This window comes from Balearica regulorum, chromosome 14, assembly GCF_011004875.1.
Source record: "Balearica regulorum gibbericeps isolate bBalReg1 chromosome 14, bBalReg1.pri, whole genome shotgun sequence".
Classification (NCBI taxonomy): Eukaryota; Metazoa; Chordata; class Aves; order Gruiformes; family Gruidae; genus Balearica; species Balearica regulorum.
In genome coordinates, this window is record NC_046197.1 from 5,113,361 (window position 1) to 5,130,266 (window position 16,906).

The 16,906-nt window shown below is 45.7% G+C and overlaps 1 protein-coding gene across 2 annotated transcripts in view; it reads left to right on the forward strand.

The window, feature by feature from the left end:
- SLIT3 (slit guidance ligand 3) overlaps nt 1-15,470 on the forward strand; it is a 527,279-nt gene extending 511,809 nt beyond the window's left edge. For both annotated transcript variants that reach the window (XM_075766507.1, XM_075766506.1), the window contains exons 34-37: nt 8,438-8,592; nt 10,564-10,849; nt 13,061-13,269; nt 14,393-15,470. In XM_075766507.1, the coding sequence (XP_075622622.1) occupies nt 8,438-8,592; nt 10,564-10,849; nt 13,061-13,269; nt 14,393-14,631 (889 nt within the window). In that variant the 3' untranslated portion in view covers nt 14,632-15,470. The remainder of the gene's footprint in view (nt 1-8,437; nt 8,593-10,563; nt 10,850-13,060; nt 13,270-14,392) is intronic.
- The last annotated feature ends 1,436 nt before the right edge of the window (nt 15,471-16,906 follow it).

Here is a 16,906-nt window from a genome sequence, read left to right on the forward strand (position 1 = left end):
CTCATGTCTTGAATTGGGAGGGTTTTGCCTTACAACAACATGTAGCAAGCTAATAAAACATGTTTATTTTTTTCTGCCTGTAAATTTCTTGTAAACATGATGACTAACACAAAGTTTAGATGTGTACCATGTGTGATAGATTTATATCCCGTTTATACCAAGCACCAGGCTCTGGATTCAATAGATACAGTCTCTGTTAGGCGAAGTGCCTGCAGAACTGGCACCGAGGGTGATCACGGAGCTGCGGCATGGTTCTGTGCACAATTATTTCAGTGTTTCTTCCCAGTATAGAGATGTGACCCACAGCTCTGCAATCACCAGCATGCCCCAGTGCTGCTGGAAAAGCTGGGGATGGCAGCTGCTCTTCTGGTTGTCAAATAGCAGTGGATTTTGTTCATTTTTATGGAAGGGGAGGCATACAACTGTAGGTATGTTGCCACAGATGAGGTGGAAACAATCTCATTTCCTGACCATGCATCGGGTTTCTAAATAGACACAGTTGTTTTTTTTCTTCGGCTTAGCCTCCAATTTCAGATAAACTCATTGTTCTCTGTCCTAATTGGAAACACTTTTAATTGTGTTCTGCAGTGGCCCTGCTCCCTGCTGCTAAATGGCAGATACCTTCATATTTTCCAGAGCTGAAAAGGGGCTAGATGGTGTAAAGTGTTCCCCCTGATGAAATGATTGTGAAGCCACTTGATGGATTTCCTCATCAGAACCCGAGGTGTGATACCGAGTTGACTGGCAGAGCTGTTTTCAGTAGTGTTTGATACCAGTGCTAAAAAGTGAACCCAAGCACCTTGTTTGTTCCGGGCCCTGGCGGGGCAGGGGGCTGTGCCGCTGCCCGTCCTGCTGTGTGTCACAGCCGCGCACATGCGGCGCCGCCGCTGCGCTGGGGAGGACGTGGCACTCGGTGCCGTCCCTGGCCCTGCTGCTGTGCCGGGCCTGCCTTCCTCTGGGCTGTTTGCAGTGTCCGGGGTTTTTAAGGACAACTGAATGAGTCCCAATAGCATTACAGAATCTGTACGTGATTGGTTTTACACTCTGTATTTACTGGGTTCGTTATTTTATACGAGGCATGTTACAGTAAAGACACCGAGATGCAATAGCTCGTTGCACCGCAATACGCTGCGTGCCCTGATGCGCAAACTTGTTCTGGTGGAGTAAGGTGGGAAGGGAGCAGCACTGTGATCTGTCATTCAGGAGAGGCCTTGGCCTTGAAGAGTTTGCTCAAGCTATTTTCACCGCTATTACGCTTGCGTTTAACGAACTCTCAGTTGGCAGAATGAAGTATTCAGCTCTGCAGAGATGCTGTAGGAGACGGGTGCAGGTTTCAGCTCCCCAGCAGTGGGGTTGGAGGGAGGTGTCAGACCTCTCGCCCATGTCAGGGACGCTGTGAGAATTCACTGCAAACAAGGAGGATTTACCCTGGCCGTGAACCTGACCCTCTTGTGAATACTGTAGGGAAGGGGCTCAGGATTGTGTGAATTGCATACTGCAGGGGTATAAAAAAGGTCCTTGCTTTTCCCTTAGAAGGGCTGTAATACAATAACTTTCACTGTTGGCAGGGGTGCTGCAGGAATTGAGTTATGACTGGAAATCAGATACGCACAGCCTGGCCAAACGATCATTAGGGGAGATATGGTGATCAGCTGCCAGTGTTTAAGGGCTGTAAACACCAAGAAGAGAAAGATGGTTTATTTGGGTGGTCTACAGAGTTGTAAGTAGGAGAAAAGGTATAAAACCAAGCAAATTAAAATGGAGGTATCAAGGAAAAAAAATCATAATGTCGAGTGCTCTCAGCCTAGGAGACCTAGCGCTTGAGTCATGTAAAACAGGATTGAACATAACAAAAGAGAGTATATTTTAAGCTGAAAGTGAACTTGAGTGTTTTAATGTATTTCTTTCACCTCTTATTTCCCTAGTCTTGTGTTTCATTAGTATTTTTCATACTTTTTTCTCAACATGTGGTTTTTATTTGGCTTCTGAAGATGATAGTGCTTGAAGTGATGTGTTATTGTAGAGGTAGCACAAACACTGCTCCAATTATGATTTTGCCTTTGTTGCCATGGAGAAGTTTAAATCTATTTTAGGCCAAGGACTGATTAGAACTGGAACTACGGGTAGGAGGTAACTGCAGCTTGGAAAGGTGAAAAACCATCACCACTGATACCTGAAGTCAGCCTGGCACAGAATGAGATTGTAAGTCCCAAATCACTAACACCTCAATGCAGTTCCCTGCAGCTTTCACCTTGTCTGTCTTGATTTTGGTGCCTCTTCTCTGGTGCCCGCTCTTCCCATGTCTTGTACGCTCCGTAAGCTCTTTTGGGTATATATTTCTGCTTATTCTCTTCTACTTCAAATGTTTTCAAAGATTATCTAAGTTCAGTGTTCCCTGTGGCCTTCACTCCCCAGTCACTTACCATCCTTGTGTTTGCTTTGTTCTGTGCTTCAAATGAGGCATGTCCCCATTAAGACAGAGGTCAGGAAAATCTGGAGACTGTAGCTAATGAATTGATGTCCTCATTTGCATAATTGATGGTTATACATTTCCTCAGTGCCATGGTTTGCTGTGATACTTAAAGCTATTTTTGTTTTTGACTTCTCTGCCCTGCTGTTCTCTGCTGTCTACACTAAAGGTATATTACGTGTCAGTGAAAGAAACTAATGCCAAAGCCCAGATTTTGCAAGTTCAAATTGAATGCTTTAATCCTTTAATGCATTTCTGTTCACTGGCATATTTACAGTGGCTCAGCTCTGAATCTCATGGGCATTAGAGCAAGGGGAGTCACTGTTTATAACACCTGTGTGTGCTCAGGGCTGGAGGGGAAAGAAAATATAAGAGGAAGAAGAGACATCAAAAATGAGAGTGGAAATTAATTCTTTCATATATTCCCTGGGGTTCTATGTTTAATACACATCCTTTTCCCTTCATTTCTTTGTGTTCTGGAGTCTAAGCCTGCCGGCAGAGGCTGTGCCCATGGCCTGTGTGCAGTGCCCTGCGCGATGGGTCCGTTGGCTCATCTTGCTGGAATTGCTCTGAGAGATGAGGCCAGCTCCCTGTGATATGAAATGTTAATGACACTTTTGTAGAGCCTTCCCTGTGAGGGCAGCTCCGAGCTTCCCACCTGGGCACAGAGGGAACAGAAGGTGCCAGACCCAGGGTCTCTCCTCACATGCCCACTATTTTCCTCTTTCTTTTGGCCAAATTTGATCAAATGCCATGGCCAGCTCTCAGTGAGGGTAACCTTGATGAAAGCAATGCAATGGATCGTGCAAGACATGTAGCCTGGGCTATGAAAAGATGAGTGTAAGAGAAAGGTGGCTGGTCGGGGAGCAGCAGGTGCGTCCCCTGTGCCAGGGAGGCAGGGCAGTGTGGGCAGGCAGCTGCCCCTCCTCGGCACCCGGGGGGCTCCCGGGGCAGCCAGCTCCAACTGGGATCCGTTCGCTGCGTTGCTGATCTAGAGGAATCTCCTGCTGACCCTCAGCGTGTGACTGTGCGTTACTGCCTTTCCCTCAAGATGCGAGGGACCAGAAGTGATTACTCTTGGAAATGGTTTCTCAGCACCAAGTTTGTAACAAGACTCAAGCGAAGGTCCTGTAGAGACTATGAAATGTGTGACAGGACGGGCTCTTGCCTTCCGCTTATCACAGTATAAGAAGCAATTCCTGGGTCCTGAAGAATCTTTCTGTGTTATATGAAACTGTTCTTTTGATTCCTTTTACTGCTTACTCTTTTAGCAAGTTTAATTATTAAATTCCTGAAATCCTTGATTACACTTCAAATGTTTACACTTCAAAAACAATTCCTCCCTTTTTTTCAACAAGAATATATTATAAACTATGTAATATGCAGTAGTGTTGGCCCAGAATACTGCAGTTGGAAGTTGGCTAAAAATTTATGACTGTCTTAATAGCTTGGAAAAATCTCAAAAGCTGGGACTTGGTTTGTTAGTGCCCCCAAGAAAAGCAGTTGGCTCAAACCTAGCAGCCCTTTGGCTTCCTTCTGCAGCTCCTTTCCCCCTCTCTTGCTTCGCTCAGACATATTCTTTTGATTTAACCCTAAAGCATGAAACCCTTTGCAAAAGAAAGGAGTTGGGTAATGTCAAGCCAGCTGTCAGGTGTGTGACACGGCGAGATCTGTTTCAGTAAATAACTCCTGAGCAGCGAGCCAAAACAAACCCGCCGTATCAGCGTATAGGAGCTCCTCTGGCTCGGTATCCTGAGCGAGCGAGCGAGCGCCGTGCTCGGCTCGAAGGAAGCTGGAGGAATCCCTCCGGGGCCGCGGGGAGGAAGGCGCAGCCCCGCCGGCTCTTGCCGAGCGCCCCGCTCCGCGATGCTCCGTCGCCCTCTGGTGCCCGCCCGCCGCTCAGCCTCGGCCGCGGGGCCCCGCGCAGCCCGGCCCCGCGTTGCCACCGCCGCGGTCCCTGCTCGGTCCCACGGCCCGTGTTCCGCACACCGCTGCCCGTGACAAGCCGGCGGGTCGATAGCGCACGGTGCCCTGCAGCGCGGGGTTGCCGATGAAACACGGTAAACCCCTGACTCCGGGGCAGGTATTTACACACCGCGGGCTGTTTCGCAAGGAAGAGCTCTGTAGGACCACCTGATCCCCAGTAAGAATTCAATTAAGATTTTAATAAAAGCCTTGCAGAGAGCTGGGTCAGGAAGAGGCCCCTTGAAAAAAAGCCGAGCACAGCAAGTTTGTGCTGCGAGCTGCGTCGTGATGCGCTGTTCAGCGTCTGTGGCTTTCTTCCCTTCATCTCCAGCCAAGCCACTGTCTCCAGCTGTCTCAGACGATTGCTGAGTCTCCTAAAGGCCCAGCTACATAAGAGGCTCAGAGGAGAGTTTGTGCAGCATTTCTCTCACCACTGGTTTCTCCCCCAATGTTGTCTCCATCTCCCTCACAATCCAAAGGCATCTTAACATCTTTCTGTCAGCAACAGCAGTAAGGCCTTCAACACAAGTATCTCCTGGCTGGGGATTTTCTGCCATCCTGGCTGTCCACATTCAGCTTTTCTATCATATGTTTGTGCCCTCTCAAAAAGCAAATGAGTGCTTTGCCTGTTTTGACTTTATCTGCTTTACAAAACTGCAGTGTTGGGTGACGGCTGTAAGTTACTTTGTTTCCCGAAGTCCAGGCACAGATGATTTTAATTCCAAGTTAAAAAGCAAGAGAGTCAGAACTGAGCAATATTCATCCACACGTACGTACAGACAGGGACCTCTCACTCCCCCTCCCGTAAAAATACCAGCCCTGGGGATGCTGAAAGGCGTGAGCACTGCTTGGGGTGGCTGCTGCCTTCACCGGGACACACAGACTTTTGTTTGCCTGTTAGTCAAGGCATAATCTGGAAGAAGCACACGCTGTGGAGGAGTAGGGGATTAATGCCTGTGAAATCCTGGCCCAGGGAAGAGCCAGCCCTGCCAGATGTGATAATGTTGTCCTCTGACAAATGGTCATAGCTTGGCCTTCTTCAGATAACAGTGTACTTTTGTGCGTTAGCTTCAGATACTGATCCCACCAGGGAAGGGCTCCCTGTCGTACAGCCATCCGTCCCACCTCCTCGGGGCTTAGCTCTCGGGTTTTGGCTGTGCTTCTTCCTTTCATTGGCACTTCTGCATAGACTGACAATTACAAATATGCATTTCCATTTATCTCACACCTTTCAGCTGGGAGTCTGAGTACTTCACCCGTATGAATTAAGCATTGCAACACAACAGTTAGATATGCAGGGAGTACGTAGGGATCACCCAGTCGGCGTGTTGCCGTAACACAGCTGTTTCTTGTAATGTGGCAGATACTTAGCAGAATTCAAGAATATCTAACAGAAAGTTTGGAGCAGCTGTTTCCAAACTTATTTGAGTTGTCAATCCATAAAGTATTCTGCTAGAGGTGTGGGCCCCAATGCAGTGGACTCAGGTTCCGTGAGGATAGGCTTGCTTTTCTGAGGTGCATGCGCTACCTCACCTTTGGCAACGAGTCTAGCAGAAGTCCTCAGCCTCTTATCCCGGCCCACAAAACTCACTGCCCTGGCAGTGGCCCTGATATAACTGTATTTAGAGCCAGACTGTCTACTGGATCAACTAGATCTGGATTTTTGTACAATGTCAAGCCTTTATATTTTTTCTTAAAAACACTTCAGATGGTGCCATCAGCTCCAGGTTCTTGAGATCTGGCTCCCTGGGGCTCTCTTGCCGTCCTGAGGATGGGCAGCAGCCGCAGCCCAGCTGCTTTCCTGCAGGTCAAGGCCAAGCGGTTCAGCCAGCAGAGCTTTCCCAGGAGCTGTTCTGTGGCAGAACTAGCTTACCTCATGTTTATATAAAACCACGCAGTAAAGGTGCTCATATACTGCTCTCATCTCATAACCTGTGTAAACTTTTAAAGGCGCATGTGTTCATGATTCATCCCCAAAATCTGTGGGGACAGCAGCACTGTGGAGGCACATTAGCTCAGTTCTGAAACAGCTCATCCTAAACAAGCGCATCCTCCGAAGTGCTGCAGTGCTGACTTTCTGCCTGACATTGCTCGTGTATAATTGGTTATGTCAGGTCTACTGTAAAAGACTATAAAAATGAAACTTCTTCCAGGAACAACTGAATTCTGGTAATTTCCAAGTAAATGTAATTTGTTTCTGAAGTTGAGGTCCTATTTCCATGCTACAACAGCCTTACACATAGTTATTCAGGAGTGGGCGCTAAAGATGGGCAGCATGTCATCTAGGTTGAGAGATGGGTGCATCTTAAAGGTGATTCATCCTTACGCATGCCTGTTCCTCTCCACTGATAGTAAAGAAAATCTGGGTAAACAGCTCAGAGACAGCTACGTTGCAGCTTGACAAAACACCTGAAAGGATCCTGACCTGTGACTTTGTAACTTACTGAGAGCGGACGCTGAGCTTCTGGGCCATTTGAATGAGCAGAAACCCATTCTTAGAAGTAACCTTTTACATTTTAATATGGTATTTACCACTTGTGCAGCAATCCCAGATCCAGATTGTTGGCTAAGCAATATCTCAGGATGCCTAAATCCCACAGTTGGTGTTTTCTGTCTTTATTCTTATGTAACAGAAACCACCACCCAGCTAGCAAGCCTGCCGGGACGAATTTGGAAAAGGGCGCTCGCAGGCCAAGCTTCAGATGTGTTGGTAACACTGGCGTGTGGGCAGTTTACATAGCCCACAGTCTAATTTTGGCTGTAACCGCTACTGCTGTTAGATTCTCATTATGCATTGGTGTTTGCATGCATACAGAGCAGAGGCTGTACCATTTAATTACATCTGCAGCAGTGGAAAAGTTCCATCACGTCTATAACTACCAGCCTAATTTGAAACACTCTTTGCTCAAGAGCAGGTAATCCCACCCTTGCCTTTCCTTGCTTTTAGGAGTGCATGAAGCTATCGAGTTGTTTTAGAGAATTTCAACGTGCAGCATAAAGGCTTGAGAGCTGAAGTTGCCCTGAAAATAAAAAAATATAGTGTGATGCAAATTGAATTGTACCACTGCATCTCTCAATTTCTGGGAGATTGAGCTGAGGATGAAAGTGAAGACTGCACGTGGTGCAGCCTAGCAAAGAGCTGTTGAGTTACCTGACTCACTGCAGGCTTCATGCATTTGAAAAATCAGTGTTCGAAACACCTGAGCAATAAATACATGGTGCTTTTAATATCTTATCTGCTCCGATGGCTACTTGCTTCCCGTCCCCCACAAAATTCCTGCTGTCTTGTTCTCAAGTCTCAATCTACACCTAAATGTTTCTCAAAGAGGAGTAGCAATTTGTCCATTTTCTGTGCGTTCAGGTAGGACTGTATTGAGCAAATCAGTCATTCATAAGCCAAGAACTCCCAAATTCCTTGTCTGGCTTTAAGTAACGCAGCCTGTCCTCATGCCTCTGCACATGAGTTACGAGATACTTCTGCTGTGAGGAAACGCTAGTTTCAGGGGCCCCTGCTGTCTCTTGCCCCAAACTGCAGTCCCTCCCTACCCCTGTGAAATAATTTGATTTTAACTGTACAATAAGAAGTCATTTCAGTGATCTGGCTTGCAGCATGGGCACCAAGCAGTGTGACAGAGGGGCAGCAAGCTGTGGCTGAGAGCACAGAACTGGGGATTTTAAGTAATTTTGTCACCAAAGCCAATATATCACATACCTACACCCTTGCTCTTCTGCCCTGGGAAACACAACTAGAGTAGCTACTGTCCTGCTTAGCTGTCCTGCCAAGTGTTACATATGAGTAGGTACTGCCTGCACAGGCATCAGCAATGGTTAAATTGGTACGTTGGAGGCTCACGCTAGAGGAAATGCCAATAACCTGGTGACCATAAAGGAATGTGGAGTGGGAGCTGTGCCTTGCAAGGTGTAATGCAGGGACATAGGGTGTCGCAGAAGCAGAGGCAGTTCGTTGTTAACATCAGTTTCTAATTCTCTTTTTTCTTTTAGTGTGGAAACAGTGAACGATGGGCAGTTTCACAGTGTGGAACTCGTGATGCTGAATCAAACTCTGAACCTGGTGGTGGACAAGGGGACTCCCAAGAGTCTAGGAAAACTCCAGAAACAGTCTTCTGTCAGCCTCAACACACCCCTCTACATTGGAGGTATAGTGAGTTGCTCTGGACTTTGAGATTTTAACAAGTCTTCTCCGAAGCAAAAAAGATTAAAACCTCCAAACCATATCAACACACAAGCTGACTAAGAACTTCTTGGCTAATAGCTTTCTCATTAGAAACTGAAGCCAGAGCTTCAATATTAGAAAGATACTAGAACTGACCCAACTTCAGTTAAGAAGGTTTTTCCCTTTCAGCACTGAATTTTGGGGGAAGGAGAGGCCAAGTGGGTGGGGAACAGATGCCCAGAAGGATGAGTATTCCACTGATCAGGTGTCTGGATGCGAGAGAGAGAATGAAGGCTGTGCTCTGCCTGCCCAATTGATTTGGTTTTGCCAGAACTCTCCCATCTCTATTCTGGACTGAATGTTGAAATTTCTCCTTTTCGGTGACATGGAGTTCTTGAATTTTGAGTCAGCCTATTCTAAATGCACAAGTCAGCAGAACAATAATAGACTCAGAAAGTCTTTGGGCTTTTTCTAACCAGATCATTGAAGCCAATAGTAGAAACACAATTTCACTTGGTGCTGGTCAAGCCTTTTGTAAATAATTCCCTTTAATAACACTTTCCTAAAAGAACCCTGAATATTGCCCTTGTAAATCAGAAAACTGGCTAATCTTGCTTTGTACAGTGCTGAACTTTTATAATTGTCTCCTATTAAGAATGTCACAGGCTATTAAAGAGCATTATGCATCAAAGATAATCTGCTGGTGAGGCCATCACAATTTCTTCCTCTAGCACAGCATGAAAGATACCAACCCCACAGCAATTTATACACAGGGAACTTGGGAAGTAATCATGTGGAAAAGTTTTGTTAGTGGATGAGCATTGTGGATCAATACTAATTCTCAAAAGGTACCTACCAAAATGCATTCACAGGACAAATCTGAGACCTGAAATGAAGGACTGTTGGATTCCAGAAGCAATGGGCTCATGGGGACTGACTTTATTGCTCATTCAAATTCTTCTGGCTTCTTTCTAAACCCTCATGTTCTGTATGTGCCACCTCTCTGCACATAGCATTTCCCTGGATGCCAGCTGCCCTTCCACTTCAGCCTGTTTAGTTAAAGTAATTAATTAAATTACCCCACAGCAATTGTTTCTAACCTACACTAAACTTTAAGGCAGACCTGAGCCCCCACGTGCCCACAATTTTGTCCATCTCTCCAAATACCTGGTCTATCAACTTCCCTCCTCACGCACAAAGAAAAATGTTGGGTTTGGTTTAAAACTATCTTTAAGAGTGGAGTTACTTATGGATGGCAAATTCAGAGGCCTTACACAGTTGAACATGGAAGCACTTGCCTATGCAGCTACACAGCCCAAGCGGATGTCAGTGGGGAGGGCCTGACACAGCACCCAAAAGAATCTGCTGGCCATGAGATGAACTCTTGTGAACTCTTCCAAGTGCTTGAACAAGATGGAGGATACTTGTCCCCAAGACTTGGCCTGGCCTCCTGAAGTGCTGTTCCCTGTCTCTCGAGTTCTCCTGCACTAGTTTTGACGGGGTGCACTCTAAGCACTCCCTGTCTTATCGCTGCGATCTAGTAATGCCTAACTATTGCTGTATCCCAGAGGTGACGGCTGCCTGCTGGCAAGTAAAGACATTCTTAAATCTTTCAGGAAGATAATTGCTATTAAACTATAGACAGAAGGAGCATTATCTAAGGACAAGAACACATAGCCATTGCCCAAGAAAAAAAGGGCTTTTTTGGGGGGGCGTTGGGTTGGGGTTTTTTTTGTCATATACTTCTTACGTAAGCTTGGGCAAGGGATTTTATTTTTGTTTCTTTCCATTTCCAGAGTGAGGACAATGAGACTGTGCTACCTTACAAAGGTCCTATGCAAATTAATTCTTTAAACATTATGAGGGGCTGTGGCAAAAGAAACGTTGGCAATTATAATTTATGTGCTACCATTGTAGCTGTGAGTAAGCCTTCCCTTTTTGTTTTTATCTGAAGGGATCCCGACCTCTACTGGATTATCTTCACTGCGCCAGGGTGCAGATAAGACACCAAATGGTTTTCATGGATGTATTCACGATGTCCGCATCAATAACGAGCTGCAGGATTTCAAGGATTTACCACAGCAGTCACTAGGAGTCCTCCCTGGCTGCAAATCCTGTAACATCTGCAAGCACGGTATTTGCCGGTCCCTAGAGAAAACAAGTGTGATTTGTGAATGTCACCCAGGCTGGATGGGCCCCCTGTGTGACCAGGAAATGGGAGACCCATGTCTTAACCACAAGTAAGCTCAAACGAATGCTGATGGGAGGGTGGAAGCTTTACAGCTAATATGTGTTTTGTGTTTCTTCTTGTAAAACTACTGGTTTTGGAGGTGCTGGGTTCCCACATGAAATTATTGACAGTTGTGAGTCAGCATCCGTGGCAACTCTCAATTTCCTCTTCTTGTTCTGATGCTGCTCACGCTCCAAATGAGCTCTTTGTCCTGGAGGAGCTAAGGCGTTCATACTGCGGGTCATGCTTTCAGCTGTGACTCTACACATTAAAACACAAAAACTCCTGTTAATGGGTATGGGTTACCTCTGAGGTGGTGAGTGCCGGCACTTATGCAGAGCAGAGCTACCTGTGAGCGGGAGGTACATGTTGTAGGGATACGCCCTCTGCAGCATCGGACCCAGTATTCAAACTAATTCCCTGAAGACCATTATGTACTCCAATGTGAACAGTTTTAAATTTCCCAAATAACTGACTTTAATATTACACTCTGAAACACCCCTTTAAAGGGCAAGTTTATAGGATAGCATGGAGTTGCATGCGAAGGGAACATGAGTGCAAAGCATTCACAGTTCAAAGGTTCAATAACCACACCTCCATCAGAAAGGCTGGATGAATAGCTTAGTTATGGGGAGTACATAAGGAAACGGTCCAGCGCAGAGCAGCAGTCTGCAGAGTTCCATGCTGTTTCATAAGCAGATGGAAGTACTTTTGTTTTAGAAGCTGCTTTGGTTGCTCTATCCGTGGAAGGGGCTTTTCACAAGCACATACTTTTGACAGGTAAATAGACACAGTGAATAATCACTCTCTTAAGGGCAGAAATTTAACTTGGCAGAAGTACCATCTTAAACTTCCTTCTGGGTCTAACTCTGCAATGTACTGAACCCTGGAAGGTGTTGAGAAGCACCTGACAGTTTACAGACCAAACGCGTGAAGACCCAAGTGAAGAAACACTGAGAGAGCCAAATGTTTCCTTGAATTTCCAACATCAACATGAAGCTGTGGTGGTTGCACAGAGAAAAATAAGGGAGTTCCAGATGTTTACGAGATGAGGGATTGCTTCTCTCATAATCCAAGGAGGGTGATGCAATCATGAAAGTAGCCCCCTTGCTAAGGAAAGGAGCTGTGTGTATTTTTAATGCTCCCATATAGTCCTACCTTTCATTAAATCACTTCAGCCTTTTGGAGTTGTCTCCTTAAAGCCAAGCCCTTTGTGTCCAGGGCAGCACAGAGCCCTGCTGGCAGGTGTCTGCCCCAACACGCAGAGATTAATCTCGGTGAGGACATGCAAGCGTAAAGAACAGGTAGTTGATGATAACAAGAGTTACTATCCAAGCACACCTTTCGTTAGCGGGGCAGAAATTACTGCTTTACATAGACTGTGACTCCAGGTATTACAGTATTTTGTATGTCTTGACCTGACTGAAATCACTTTTATTATTTGTGCTTTTTAGCTTAAAAATGAAATGCACAAGGATTCAACATAAGCAGGGAACAATTTTAAAGTACCAGAAAGAAAATAAATGAAAGTGAGAGAAAGATATGGGTTTATGTCAAGTAGGACCTGATATAGCAAAGGTTTATAAGCCCCGAGCAGTTTTCCCGTGGCTGGACAGTGTTGCCTTCTTCCCTGTCCTCAGTCCATTTCAAGTCTGTCCCTGTCCCAGAAGTGGGGATGGTGTCAGAGAACCTGCTAAGGATCCACACCCCTCCCTGTGGTACTCAGAAATAACAAAGCTCACTGCGCACCACATGAGCCAGGGAACCCTTCAACCGCAACTGCCGTGAATAAGTCTGTGCATAGCTTTTCCACAAGCACCTTCATTTATCACACGGTTTTTCATCACCTGATATTATTTGTAGAGTAATTCCACTAAGGAAGCCTGGGCATGCAGCTTGATTGTTGGCACTTAGTTCCACATGCTGATGCTGTAAATGTGAGCTGTCTTGTGTGGATGCCAAGCATTGGTCCATTCTCACGGAGGAGCCTAATGTTTTCCAAAGAGATCACTTAGGATCTCAAATTCTAAATGTGTTCTCTGAACGTCATCCAGTATTCACTGAAAACTCACAGTTTCTTCAGAGTGTTTGACACTGAACTGCTGTTTTTGGATTAGTATCCTGGAATTAAATTGGGCAGAAATGCCAAAAGCAAACATCCCTGGGAAAAGGAACTTTCCCGTCTAACACAGGCCAGCTCTAAATGCTTCTCTTTCTGCAGGTGTCTGCATGGTAAGTGCATGGTGGCCAATGTTGCTTACACCTGTAAGTGCATGGAGGGCTACACAGGCACGTACTGTGACAAGAAGAACAATTCCTCAAATCCCTGCAGGATTTTGAAATGCAACCACGGGCAGTGTAAAATTTCCGAGCACGGGGAACCCTACTGCGAATGCGATCCTAACTATAGCGGAGAACATTGTGACAGAGGTACGCTTGGCCAGAGGGCCCAGGGCTGCTGCACTTTTGGGTTATGCCATCGTTTTTACTTCTCTTCGATGTGACTCATACTTGGGGGTAAATGGCAAATAGAAGATAAAGCTAAGTCAGCCTCTGCAGAGCAATACAGGGAGGAGAAAAGAACGGTACAACAGCTAGCTAGCTACTATCCAAACGTATGGAAAGGGGGACGTGTAGCAAAGGGTTTTATTCTCTTAATCCTCAAGGTTTGTTGCTCCCAAGATTCTGGTGGGATGTTTAAAGGAGAGGCTGTTGTGAGGTTTACCCTCAGGAAGCAGTGATCAGTTAATTGCAGTGCTGGGAAAGATCCTACCCTGCATACCAACGGCTTCTGTAGGTGACGTGAGCAGGAACTGGAAGCAGGTGGTACTGCTCATCTGAAGTGGCAGGAAGGATTCTCAGCCTGCTCCCTCTGGTGCAGCTGGGTGGCTTTCCTGGGAAATCCCACAAGTCAGGCTGGACTTTCCTATGAGGGCAGGGGCCCAGCTTTTCTGCCCTGACCTGAAAAGACTCACTGGAAGCTCAGCGAGTTCTAACTTCATCCCTTCTGCCTTTTTGTTCCTGTACAGAAGGAAGGAGCTGGCTTGTATTATTTTTATTTAGGTTGTGCCTTTCCTGTGAATGAACCACAGACTTTCCAAATTATACACATATACAGCCTCACCAAAATGTATCTGGCTGCTGCAACATGACTGCAGAACAGCACAGACATTTTCAGGTATCCCAGATTGCTAATGTCACACAGAGGAGGCTGACCTTTGATCCTGAGAAGCAGACACAGTAAAAGTAATTCATATTTTGCAGGAGTGTTGCAGGATTCAACACTCAGCATTCATTAAAGCACTTTCAGAACTGCTGATCAAAGCCAGCAGGCCTGCTTGGCCTCTGCCTCGTAACGGATATTACACATTTGTGTAACACAAGCTCTGGTTTGATGGCAGGTACAAAGCAGTAAAAGATGAAGGTCCTTCTCGTGCCATCTGTTTGCCTTGAATATCATTACAAGTACAGGGCTCTTTGCTGATGTTTGGGGAATATCTGGCAAAATAGTTACCACTGTTTTTTGGGGGTTTTTTTCCTGCTGTCTTACCAGAGAATCTCTGCCAAGGAGAGATAATTCGAGAAGTGGTCCGTAAGCAGCAGGGCTACACGTCGTGTGCCACTGCCTCCAAAGTACCTCGCCTGGAGTGCCGCGGCGGCTGCGGCAACGGGCAGTGCTGCGTCCCTCTCCGGAGCAAAAGGCGGAAATACTTCTTCCAGTGCGTGGATGGCTCCACCTTCACAGAAGAACTGGAGAGACACGTGGAATGCGGCTGCTCAAAATGCTTGTAAGCCATTCTCCAGTCTCTTGCCACTTTAATCGACTCAGAAGTGCTATCAAAATGGGACCTATTTACTTGCAGAGTGAAGAAGAAGAAAAGAATTATTAAGTATATTGTAAAATAAACAAAAAATAGAACTTATTTTTATTATGGAAAGTGACTATTTTCATCTTTTATTATATAAAGTATCGCACCACTTTGGGCATATGTATCATATAGTGAGTTATTTTTACCATGAAACTTTTTTAACTGTTGTAAGAAAAAAAAATTAAAAAGTTAAAAGTTAAAAAAAAATATAAAGAAAACATAGCCTAACAGGAGGAATGTGGGGGTGACTCGATGTGTATGCACAATGAACAAATGTAAAGGCGTTCCAAGGACCTGCCACAGAACTGATACGGGCTGAAGAATCTCCGAGGCTCTGGGCAGGTCTCCTCAGAGCGGATCCCCACAACCGACAGCCATCTCGCCTGCTCAGGCACCCCGAGAAAGCCTCCCCCTCGCTCCCCTGCTCTGCCTAACACTGCCGACGCCATTTTGTTCCTGTACAGTGGCTCCGCTTGCTGTTCTTGAACTGGTTCCCTATAGCACGTAGGCACTGCCGTAGCTTAAGGCTAATGACATTATTTGACTATTGTAATACTATAATACATTTTTTGCTGTGTATGATGTATTTATCTGTGTTTGCAATATATTCTTCAGCAACTGTATCTATAGAGCACGGGCAGCTTTATCCAAAAGAAGGGGACGAAGGGAAAGGAAGTGGGGAAATAAATGTTGCTTTGGGAAATTTGGGGGCAAAATGTGAAATAAGTGCTAAGTAATGCCTAATAAATGACATAGAACATTTGTGTAAACTCCTCAGCTATGTTATTTCCCAAGTTTGTGCCTTCTTGCTCCCAGCCTTGAGCCCTTTTTTGTATATGAAATATAAGGAATGCACTGCTACATAGTTTGTCACGCCTTGACACTTTAACTTGCAAAGGTTGTAAAGAGCATGAAAAATCTTGCAGGTGCCAGAACGTACCTGCAATGGAGCGGCTTGTACTCCCACTGTCACCTGAGCCACAGGTGTCAGCTGGGCTGTAGCCGCCTGTTCATCCACACTCTGGTACCGAGCAGTCGGCTACTTTTTCACAGCTTTTTAAACGAGCAGAAGTTGCACTATATCCATGTGAAGGTATTCAGCCGCATATGTCCACCTTAGCAGCACTCTGCACAGGGAGAGACGTCACAGCTCCAGCCCATCCCGTTCTCGCCTTTGGTGCAGATTGACCGATTCAGCCAAAGCTTTTCCCTCGGTACTCTCTCATGTCCTGCACTTGTGTCTCCCAAAGGACTCCCGTTAGCTTTGGCTGCGTTCAGAGCAAATGCTGCAAAGGAAATGGAAATCAAGGCAGGGATAAATTCTCACTGTGAAGGTGAGGCAAAAATTGACTCTGGGAGTGAGTTTGATTTTTGGAGGGTTTTTGGCAGGGCTACCTTTTGGGTCAGTAAGTACGTGCAAAGAGTACCATAGATACCTTAAAGTTTCTCTTACTGTAAATTTCAAACATCCCCATCAACAACTGTTTCATTATCAGTGCAACGTCTTTCCCTAATATAGCAAGTACTATGGTCCTTTCTTCAATTTCTCTTTCTCCAAGAGAGGTGAAGTCAGAGACGATTCCTAGCAGCCATAAGCTCCTTTTGGGAAAGCTCACTGGTCTCACCAAAAAGATTTCAGATCAGAGGCTTCAGCAAAGGATGGGAAGGAAAGCTGAACCAAATAAACGGCTTTTTTTTTTTGCTTAGGGCTTTGGAAAGATGCACAGAATGCAGTCCTGCCATAAGAAGTGTAAATGTTTACTTCCCGTTAAAGAAAAGTGACCATCTAGCCATCATGCAACCAAAAAGCTCTAACGTGCGTAGCATTCTTCCGCTACTTCAATCTCCTTAACTGCAGCAGTTCATCCATGCTTCTTTGTTACTACCAGAGCAACTTGAGCAGAAGGGACATAACCAATGTAATAGCCGTCTTGCAAAGTAAGTATCAGTGGAGCCTGCAATCAGTGGAATATAAAACAATCATTAGTTAACGTGCCAAAATCTGATTGAAACAGTACAGCTCAAGAGCCAGGGAAAAACTAACCCTGGTTGCAAGTGCTATGGGCTGCTTTTTAGTTCGAATATAACATCAGAAGCTCAGAGCAGCTGGAGTTTGTGGTGTACAGCAAAAATCACCCAAACCCACAACCTGCAGGTTTTAAAAATTTGTGCAAGTAACTGCAGACGCTTGTGCAAAG